At 41.2% G+C, this 11,450-nt stretch overlaps 1 protein-coding gene across 1 annotated transcript; it reads right to left on the reverse strand.

Annotated features, from left to right (window-relative positions):
• Nucleotides 1-5,613: 5,613 nt before the first annotated feature.
• On the reverse strand, nucleotides 5,614-7,502 carry LOC127411014 (protein FAM181A-like). Its single transcript, XM_051646323.1, has one exon. The coding sequence runs from the start codon at nucleotides 7,294-7,296 to the stop codon at nucleotides 6,502-6,504; it is 795 nt and encodes a 264-aa protein (XP_051502283.1). The 5' UTR covers nucleotides 7,297-7,502; the 3' UTR covers nucleotides 5,614-6,501.
• Between the last annotated feature and the right edge of the window lie 3,948 nt (nucleotides 7,503-11,450).

Consider the following 11,450-nt stretch of genomic DNA (forward strand, 5'->3'; position numbering starts at 1 on the left):
GGAAGAAAAGGCGCTGATGAGCCTTCTTCACAACGACTTCAGTGTGGACGGACCATGTGAGTTCCTCAGTGATGTGGACACCCAGGAACTTGAAGCTGCTGACTCTCTCCACTGGTGCTCCATTGATGGTGATGGGACTGTGTTCTCTGTCTTTTCTCCTGAAGTCCACCACAAGCTCCTTTGTCTTACTGACGTTGAGGGAGAGGTTGTGCTCCTGACACCAGTGTGTCAGAGTGTGCACCTCCTCTCTGTAGGCTGTTTCATCATTGTCAGTGATGCATCAGTGATATATATATACAGTGTGTGTGTGTATATATATATATATATATATATATATATATATATATATATATATATATATATAATGCTGTTTATATCTATATATCTATATATATTTTTTGTGTGTGTGTGTGTGTATACATATATGTGACCACAGGGATGTTCGTTGAGGGTCAGGTGGGGTTGGTAATTGGGGAGGGGTATTAGTGGGGGTAAATGTTGATTCAGTTTTGTTTTTCTTTGTTATACACTACCGGTCAAAAGTTTTGAAACACTTATTCTTTATTATATTTTTATTTATTTATTTATTTTTACATTTTAGAATAATAGTAAAATCATCAAAACTATGGAATAACAAAAATGGAACTGTGGGAATTATGTTGTGACTAAACAAAATCCAAAATAAATCAAAACTGTGTTATATTTTAGCATCTTCAAAGTAGTCACCCTTTGCCTAGAATTTGCAGACATGTACTCTTGACATTTTCTCAACCAACTTCTTGAGGTATCACCCTGGGATGCTTTTTAAACAGTATTGAAGGAGTTCCCATCTATGTTGGGCACTTATTGGCTGCTTTTCTTTATTATTTGGTCCAAGTCATCAATTTCAAAATGTTTTTTTTTTTTTTTAATTACATTTTAGTTTTATAATGAAATAAATTAATATGGTGGCACAATTATATTTTTGTCTACAAAACTAATTTCAAACATTTAAGCATACACCTTCAGATCAAAAGATTTTTAAGATCATGAGAAACATTTCAGTCAAGCGTTTCAAAACTTTTGACCGGTAGTGTATGTACGAATCAATAAAAAATGTTAATCGGAAAATGTAATTGTTGAATTATTTTAATTAAATTATTACATGGCTCTTTGGAATACTTGATAGTGATTGGTCAATAACGCCATCCAGTAGTCTGATATTTTTTAATAACGACCGCTCATTCAGGTATTTCAAGTCATCTTTCCTACTTCTTATGTCACTGTGTGATCTCTACAAGTAAGATAATAAAATAACTTTAACTCAAATCAATATTTTATGTCCATTTATGTATATATTTGTAAAGTAGTCTTGTAGTAAGTGGCATTATGAGCAGTCACACGGTTATTAATTACAAAATAAACAGGGTGATATAAGAGTCCTCCGATCAGCCTGTCAGGGATTATTTTGCCATAACATCCAGCTAACTGTACATTATCCCTAAAATATTTTACATTCGCATTATACAGTAAATGATTGAATTGCTTCTGAAGGTCAGAATGTTTAACGGTGAAGGAAAGGTGATTAAAGGATTGATGTTGCTACAGTTCTAATGCCTCTACACGTTGAGCAGATTTAACATGACAGTTTTGTATTTTAACAGCATCTCCTCGACCTCTAATGCATCTCTGTTGACTGAAGATCCAAGAGCAGATGGGAAGTGAAAGACTACCGTCTGTAAACACACTTCCACTGCTGGACAGACTACTGCATTACTTGAGCTCCAAAACCATCAGAGACCCCTCAAACCAGCTGACCGGCTCAAATCACACACTAAAATGTATCGGTTACGTACATAACCTCGGTTCCCTGAGACGAAGGGAATGAGACATTGCGTGCTAACGCATATGGGGAGTTGTCCTTCCACACGACCTAGTTGAAAACTCTCTACAATAATGCCAATATTATAATATTGGCTATGGTGTTTGAGCCCCGCCCTTTTAGGCGCAAAGCTGTCTGCTATAAAAGCAGGTGCACAAACACCATTCCTCAGAATTTTCTGACTGAGGGACAAGGGGCACATCACTCGCACCTCAGAAGAACTCTGAATCTTGTAGTGCGGCCAGCGTTCACAGTGTCTTGTTCCCTTCGTCTCAGGGAACCGAGGTTACTTACGTAACCGAGACATTCCCTTACGACTCAGTGCACTTGACATTGCGTGCTAACGTATATGGGGAACAGAAACCCATCACAGCACACTACACAACATAACCTTCCAGAGAGGAAACATGACACCGCAGTCCCGCGGGACAGCGACCGACATGAGTATGCCGCAAGTGAGTGACCCTCATGTTGGGACAGGAGGGGAGCACTCAAATGAATATATGAACTATAGTCATATAGTATGAATTAACCCCTTCACGAACCCAGTCGGTAAGGGAGTTATTTATAATGAAAGTGCTTGTGACTTTATGGTAAATTACCTGATGCAGGCAGTTGTGTAAAATGATGGGGAGCCCGTACTTAAGGGGAATGGCATAAGTATATGTTTGGCAAACGAAATAGCAAGCGCTCTAAACAGAGAGGACTTGTGAAGAGAGAGACGTTACGTCTAGGTTGTAAAACCTTTGCGAATGTGTTTTGAGAAGACCATCCTGCTGCAAAACATATGTCTTGTAAAGATACACCATTCGTCAATGCCCATGAGGAGGCCATGCCTCTAGTTGAGTGTGCTTTAACACCAATTGGGCAGATCTTACCCTGCAACTCAGGGCAGTCGTATCAGTTATCCAGTGAGAAAGTCTTTGCTTGGAGAAACAAGCTTGAGAAATTTTGATCTAGAAAGAGCTGATCAGACAGTCTGAACTGGCGGGTTAACTCAATGGATGCGTGTTGCACCCGCACAGGGCATTACAAATGCAAGGATTGTTCCTCATCCGAAATAAATGGAGGAGAGAAGAAAGCTCGAAGGTGAACCACCTGCGCTCTGAAGGGCGTGGTTAGAACCTTAGCCTTTTCTGGGTTTGACAGTGGCTTTTGAAAGACCGGAGCCAAATTCTAGATATGAATTGTCAATTGATAGTGCATGCAAGTCACCGACCCATTTTACTGAGGCCAGAGCCAGCAGTAGTGCGGTCTTAATGGAAAGAATGCGCAAATCAACAGAGTCCAAAGGCTCAAAGGTGGGCCCTGTGAGTGCTTTTAGGACCAAAGTTAGGTCCCAAGTCAGGACTGTAGCTGACCAAGGTGGATTTAATTGTCTTGCTCTTCTAAGGAACTTTATGATCAAATCATGCTTGCCTGTAGTGACACTGGCTTCAAGTGCGTGATACGCAGATATAGTTGCCATATAAACTTTGAGCATTGACGGAGTGGGTCCTGCGTCTAATCGCTCTTGAAGAAATATGAGAATTTCATGGATGGGGCAGTTTACTGGGTCTTTGCCATGTGAAAGACACCAATCAGTGAACACATTCCATTTTAGCGCATAGAGGCATCTTGTGGATGGTGTTCTGGCCTGTAAAATGGTGTTCATGACTGAATGCATCAGTTCTGATGTGTTTAGTGTGCTCCATTCAGGGGCCACACATGCCGGTTCCACAGTTTGGGCTGGGGATGCCAGATTGTGCCTTGTGCCTGAGAGAGGAGAGTGGTATTTCCCATGGTGAGCTGTATAACGATCTCTATCATTTCTGGAAACCATGGCTGATTGGGCCATTTCGGTGCAATTAACGGAACTGTTTCCATGTCCACCAGGACTTTGCTGATGACAGAAGCACCCAGTCGGAATGCCAGTAAGAGCTCACCACACGTCCGTGTAACGGGACAGAGGGCAATTTGGTATGTTCATAACATGATATAATGCGGCGCTCACCATTGAGATGCGGTTGTGCAAAATATGTGGGCTTTGAAGTGGGAAAGCCCTTTTTTGAAAAAGTGTGAGCATCTCATGCAGTCGCTGTACTCTTTTACAATCTTTGTATGCTCATACATGATATAATGTGCCGCTCACCATTGGTAAGTGGTTGTGCATAATATGCAAACTTTATTGCAAGTGATTAATGTGAGACACAGAAAACAACATTTTGAACAATGTTTTGAACAACAATATTCCTTTCCCAACAAACAGCAGTGGGGAAGAGGGGAACAGTATTTTGTGTCAGGAGCACTTTGCTGGGGGGGGGGTTTCCCGTCGGCGCAGGGCTTGCGCTGAGGTGGCTGCCTACGTTTGGGCCGTGGCTTTACCAGCGACTCAGCGGCAACATTTGGCGGTGCTGAGACAGCTGGTGTGGGGTTTTAAGCTGGGCGCTTGACCGAGACAGAGCAGGAGCGAGCCGGTTGTGATGAAGTACTGCTCCGTTTTGGCATAAAATGTCTCATAGCCTGTGATTGTTGCTAAGTCAAGACATAGCGCTCAGCAATTCTATTCACAGAGCCTCCGAAAAGGCCGGCTGGAAACACCGGCGCATCAAATAGAGAGGCTTTTCCCATGTCACGCATTTCCGTGAGGGTCAGCCTGCTGTGACGATCCAAAAACACCAGGTTGCTCATTGATTTGCCAATGGCCTGTGCAGTGACTTTCGTGGCTTGCAGCGCTAAGTCCATAGCGGTGTGGAGCTCTTTGAACGTCTCTGGATTGTAGCCTTGCTTGTCCATTTGTTTGAGGAGCTTAGCTTGGAAAACTTGGAGCACCATCATCACATGGAGTGCTGAACCAGTTTGGCCCGCCACTGAGTATGCTCTTCCAGCCAGTGCGGACGTTAGTCGACACGGCTTAGAAAGATATAAATATTTATATTTCACACAATATACAATATGCCATTGCTTTGTAAGGATACACAACACCTGCTGAAGCACTGTGGGGAATCAGGATGCTGAAGTGGCCTGTTCACCAGCGAAGCGGCGAGGCGGAGTGATGTTCGCTGGAACACCACAGGGGAGCAGAGATTCTTCTCGTTGCCATGAAGATTCCACCCGCTGACTCGTGTAGTCGACGGCGAAGCAGTAGAGGGCTTCTAGACGAGAGATGAATCACTGTCTTGAAGAAAATTTATAGGAATGGTGTTTGTGCACCTGCTTTTATAGCAGACAGCTTTGCGCCTAAAAGGGCGGACTCAAACACCATATCCAATATTAGAATATTGGCGTTATTGTAGAGAGGTTTCAACTAGGTCGTGTGGAAGGACAACTCCCCATATGCATTAGCATGCAATGTCAAGTGTACTGAGTCGTAAGGGAACCAGGCTTATGTTGACATGGACAAACACAGTCCAGTGCAACAGCACGTTTAATTCAAATGAAGCCCGAACAAAGTCATGAAAAATGACTGGTGCATATGAGATGTTGTGCTGTTTTCTTAATCAGGGATTGTTTATGTGTTGTGTTATTAAGTTTACTTATAACTGTTTTGTAACATAATAATCAGGTTTGTTTTTTAAAAAAAGATGTAAATCTAAAAACACACTGGAGGTACTGTTACTGTGAACAGTATTAGTAAAAGTGCTGGAGTTTATCCTCTCTTTGATTACAGTATTTATTTATGTACAGTAATGTTGTTGTTCATGTGCTGGTTTAAGTGTGTCTGATATGAAGATCAATTAATTTCACAGACGTGCTCGGCGTTTAGGGAACAATTGTTATATTTTAATGAGCTAATGCACAAGACCAGGATTATAATCAGATTTATTAATTTGACAAAAAAAACATCAAAACTAAAAATAATAAATAAATCTTTACATCACAATGAAATAATGCCCATACAGAAATCTAATATATGGCCATATATGAACAAAAATTACAGTTCAAATATTTGAGCATATATTTATAATAATTCCACTCATATTTGGGAAAAGGTTACATATATGAAAACGACAGTTTTTGTAGTATTTTGAAATAAAGTATGTAACGTACAAGTATGCGACTTTTTTATATCAGTGAAAACAATATATGTAAATATATTTCATATATGTGTTTAGCATATCGGTATTGCCATATTTCAGATTTCTGTATGAACTATGATGGAACACGGAAATGTGACTTTTAGCTTGTTAAATAAAAAGGCTATGTAAGATACATAAATGCACCAAAGACTGTCTGACAGAAGGTGACTGCACCTGTTGTTAAGAAGATCAAAACAGTTTGACGCAAATGTTTCGTCAAAACTGCAGTAAAACCATAACATCATACTATAGTGTAGCTTGAAATTCCTACTTTTTCTTTCTTGCATGAAATTAGAGTTGAAAGCCTGTTTAAGCGATCATAGAAACTCAACTCACTGTCTAAAAGAGCATTATCTTCACAAAAGCCCATAGAAAATCAAAATCACATCCTCGTAATGCACGTTACTGTTGCTACATTTCTATTTTAAGTGTTTCAAAGTGATCGCTAATTAAAACCTTCCCATTCAATTACGGAACATGTAAGTAACAACCTAAAACATCAAAAACAGTCCATTAATGTGAGCATAATACAACAATAATGACAAAGTTTTGGAGTTAGTAGTCCACTATCCAACATGAATGCTAGATAAACCCGAACACACTGAAAATGGAGGGGGAAACGGCTGGTTTAGTGGGAATTGGCTTGACAACCACATGTGAGGTGTTATTGTGAATGCCGTCGATAATGTTGTGCGATATTTCAATATTCGTCTCAGTCGTTTTGTTCTGGAACGCTGCCGCGTTCACGTAAGGGACGATAAAGCAGCCATGACGCGCGTGATTCCCGTGGAACTGAAGAGGACAGCACGTGCACATCACACTCCTCAGTGGATCCACATCACCAAACAGGTTTGGGCTCAAGTCGTCACTAATCATCTTTCTTTTCTCACCGTTCATGGCTGGATCTCTGCCGGTTCCATTCGTATTGTTTTTAAGGAAATGCTCCAAACACTCTCGGCTGCCCGGTGAAGATTGAGGCTCTTTCCAGAAAGACGCGGGAAGCTGCCGTTTGCGCATGGGCACCTGACCTGACCACGCTTCATTCTCCACGTTCGGGTTCAAATCCAAGTGTAAATGTTCCTCTGCAAAGTTTAACTCTCTTTGCCGGAAGTTTCCCTGAACGCCCTCATGCATGAACGCAGCAGCTTTATCCTCTGATGTTTTCGTAAAAGTCAAAGAGTCATTGGTCCTGTGTGAATAGCAGCGAGGCATCTTGGAGTATTTCTGTGAGAATCGCTTCAGTTGTTTCTGCAGGTACTTTCGGTGGTCTACAGATCTTCTGCAGGGTGCCGATCTGTCAAGCGCTGCCTTGATGTCACTCGAAGCCAAATTGACAAAGTTCAGAAGTGTTTTCACCTCGCTGTCAGAGTTTGCCATCTCGTCACCTCCTTCTGTCTTTTAAAGAGGTGCATTTACTTGTGTAATTTACATTACTGTGACATCCTTTCATCCATTTTTAGAGTAAAATTGTCAAAAGTCATCCATCGAAGAATGAAGAATTAGGAGTATTTCACGTCTCATGAAGCACCTCTTTTCCATATTTGCAGAGAGAAGCTCTTGAAGTAATGTCCAGCTCGCCTGGCCTCTACAATAGTCAAAACACTCAAACAAGCTGAATGAATATACACTCAGTGTAGTTATGGTCCTTTCCTCGAACCAATCAGCAACCTCACTTTCCTCACAATGCACCCCAATGAGCCACCGAGATCCCCAGTGCTGAATTCCTCACCATCCCAAATTGTTGTCATGGAAATCCCTTAGGGAAAATAGCGACCAGATGCAATATTTTTTCGTAGAGACTGCTGTCTTATCCTCTCCGCGCTTGCCGGATTCTTCTTGGGCAAAATCTGTTTTTGATTTGTCAGAGTTTCTAAAGATGCCAGGAAACGGTGTGCGATGGGTGCTTTGACAACAGCCGCACGGTCTGTAAGCTGGGCCACTGCCATGCTTGGCTGCAGCAGGATAACGTGAGCTTTCAGGCCTTGTTTTGGGTCACTTTTAACTATTTTGATCTTAAGTTCTCTTCTTTACCTCAGAGTGATGTCAAGAGAAGCAGAATTGGAGGGGGAGGGGACACTAAGAGATGTGCACATAACCATGGAAAGGGGGCTTGAGCGCTCAAGAATCTTGTCTTTCTGTTTGCCCTCTCAATCGAGCGCCACAAAAGCTGAATTACTCATTCAAACCTCACGGGACAAAGGCGGAAGAGCTGGATAGCACTCTCGCATTTGTAGTCAAACATTTGGAGACTTAAATCGAGTCCTCGTGAAAGAGAAAGAGTTAGACAAAGCCCATAGAATCGCCATCAGCAAACATTTTCCTGTGTCATATTAGTGGGTCTCCATGGCTCCTTCTGGCTTGGGGACAATAGCACAAGTTTGCACACTCAAATACTGTCACCCTGCCAACGGCAACAAGGGCCACAAACAGGACAATCCCCGCAAGAAGCACTGGCACCGCGGGGAAGGTTGCAAAAGAAAAGGAAAAAGGGACTTGTGAAATGCTAATTGAGCTCCGGCCCTCATTGAGAGGGGAAAAGCAAGCGGGGCTACCTATCGTCCTGTTGAGACACCTCCCCCTGTCAGACTAGTTTTAGATGAAGAGCAGTTGTCCAGACTGTAAACTCAAACAAACGGCCCGGTACTTCAGCTCTGCTCACTGCCACTAAATGGTTCTTGTACACAAAGTGATGGGAAATATAGACCTGGACAGCTCCGTTAGCATCCATGAGCAATTTTACATGCACACCAGTACACTGATGATAACTACCAAATATCAGCTTATTTAAAAAAACAACACAAGAAAGCCACATTTAAATTAGACTTGAAATCATCGGGTTATTCTCTGCTGTTGACATCAGTACATACAGTAAATGCGCACAACACATCCGTACATTGGATAAGCCGATAAGAATGCCAGTAAAACTGTTTTCATGCAATGCAAAATCTGGGTAATGGGTAAAAATCTACCTGAGCAGATCAGTTTCTGCTTAAACCATTACCCCATTAAAGGAACACAGTTAAAGGTGTTGCATGACTGCACACATTGTCGGCTTATTAAGCACGATAGACCCTTTTCACATTTCCAGCTTATGAAATGCAGAAGCAGGTAAACTTTCTAGTGATGAATGAGAAACCACAGCAAATATTACTTCTGCTTTCCCGTTTGCTCCAGCAGCAAAATAAAAAAAATGTACTATTAGATTTCCACAACTTTCCAAAAGAAAGAAAAATAGAGAGCGCTGGCTGGATTATGACAGTCAGATGAGAGAAAGATGACAAATTTACTGTCACTCGTTCAGCAGCTGGATTATAAACCTCATCGCAGTTGTGGTAACTTGTTTTTTAAAACGAAGTTTGGACCGATATCACAAAGCATAATGTTATAAATTTACACTTAAGGTAAAAATGGAAAATATCAAAGTTTGATAGATTTACACTGCTAAATATGGCAGAAACACATCATCACAGTCTGTGAAAAGGGTCTAGAATGTGTATGTAAACCAGATCCGTGTTGATTAAATCATCAAAACATTTTCACGAGTAGCTAAAAAAAATTATATTAATCTCACGCATTAGAGACGTGAGCACCATAGACATTGAGGCGAATGCATCCACTACACAATATTCAGATTAGTACTTCATCAAAATATTTTTTTTTTCAGTGATAATTGCTTAAACTTTTGCATTTGCTTCCAATCTGGAATATTAGGTTACATCCTCGCATGATGTACAGGTACATATGAACACTAAAACTAGTTACTGCACCATTGAGTGGATGTTTAGTATTTTGCAACGGTCATACAAGTGAACTATGAACTGCAAGAGTAAACTGCTCTACAGTTTGTTTAGGGGAAAAGTTACAGTCATGAGACAAGTAACATGTAAAGGCTGCAGGAATTGTTGCTAGTTGAAGGTCTACAGATGGTTCCTGTTCCTCCAACCCAGGAGCACAAACACACTCCTTTCTGTCTGCATTTCTCTACTGTCCATTTGAAAAGGCTGATGACCCACCGCAGTCCTGCTCTTTTGAAGTGCTCGTGAAAGGGATGAAGAGGACGAGCTAATAAACCCCTCACGACATCTCTCTGACAGCCTGAGGAAGATGGATGACTGTTAAACAGATGGACTGAATATAGACAGAAAATAATTTCAGAGGAAAGATAGCTATGATATATTGTGCTACTGCATGGATTGGGTTTTTTTCAGCAAGCATACAGTTTTTTTACCAAATGTATCAAGTGCATTTGTTATTGATTCTGTAAAGGTTTTGTAAGAGTTACGAGTTTTTATTCGAGTTTTTGTTCTTTGCCACAGCTTCCGCTGGCTTGCTTGCTGGGGCCTAAATGACACCCTTAAAACTTGAATGCATGATTTTCAGTGAAGTTTTTCAATGAAGGAAATTTAAGACATTACAGACACTACAGCATGATGTCCTGTAAAGCTGTTTGGAAACGATGTGTGTTGTAAAAAGCTGGAATGTGTTTGAAAACACACTTCAGCTTTAAAGAATGTACACAACTTACAAGTGAGACATCCTGCCTGAGTAAGTGACAGATCATGTGTCTACTCTGTCTGTTTGATGCTGAATCTGCTTCTCATTTGAAACACTCAGATTCCAAGAGCATATATACAGATCAGTTGATGAGAGTAGAAGCATTTGACCACAGAAGTATAAAGGAAAGCTTCCCTAAAAACCTCCCGTGTCTGTCAAACTCTCCTTTCTTCATGACACAGTGAATGATCTTCAGTTCATACAGACCTGCATAATGACTGACTGACACTAGAGAGCAGCAGCACAACAAGCACGCACGCACGCACGCACAATCACACACACACTCACAAGCACACGCGCGTGCACACACACACACACACACACACATACTGGTTTCCATGTTTTATGGGGACTTTCCATAAACATAATGGTTTTTATACTGTACAAACTATAGATTCTATCCCCTAACCCTACCCCTAAACCTAACCCTCAAAGAAAACTTTCTGCATTTTTAAATTTTCAAAAAAACATAGTGTTATTTACATGAGTTTTCCTCATGGGGACTGACAAAATGTCCCCACAACGTCAAACATTTCGGGTTTTACTATCCCTATGGGGACATTTGGTCCCTACAAAGTGATAAATACCCGCATACACATCCGTCCAACTTCCAACCTTTTAAAATAACTTGTCTGCCAATCATAACACTAAGTCAGAACCCAATTTTTTATACATTTGTCCCCCAAATTTATGACTGCCCCATCGCCCAAAATACAAAATCTGGGGCAAAGTAAAACTTGAGTGCCCAAAACATCACACAAATAACTCTGAAACCTCAACCAAAAATCTTGAATCTTAACACACCCCTAAAAGACATGAGTTGTGTCTCCAGCTTCTGATTGGCATCACCAGCAAGTGGGTGTGTCTTTAAGACCAAGCCTATATAATCTAGAGGGGGTCCAATAAAATCTATATAAAATCTTAAACTGCATAAGGTGAACCCTTGCATCTCTAGATGCAGACTTGCCATTTTTTAG

The sequence above is a fragment of the Myxocyprinus asiaticus genome, chromosome 20 (genome assembly GCF_019703515.2).
Source record: "Myxocyprinus asiaticus isolate MX2 ecotype Aquarium Trade chromosome 20, UBuf_Myxa_2, whole genome shotgun sequence".
Classification (NCBI taxonomy): domain Eukaryota; kingdom Metazoa; phylum Chordata; class Actinopteri; order Cypriniformes; family Catostomidae; genus Myxocyprinus; species Myxocyprinus asiaticus.

What these genes read in the sequence shown, in the direction of transcription:
- LOC127411014 (XM_051646323.1), bottom strand. Translation starts at nt 7,296, where the DNA reads ATGGCAAACTCTGACAGCGAGGTGAAAACACTTCTGAACTTTGTCAAT.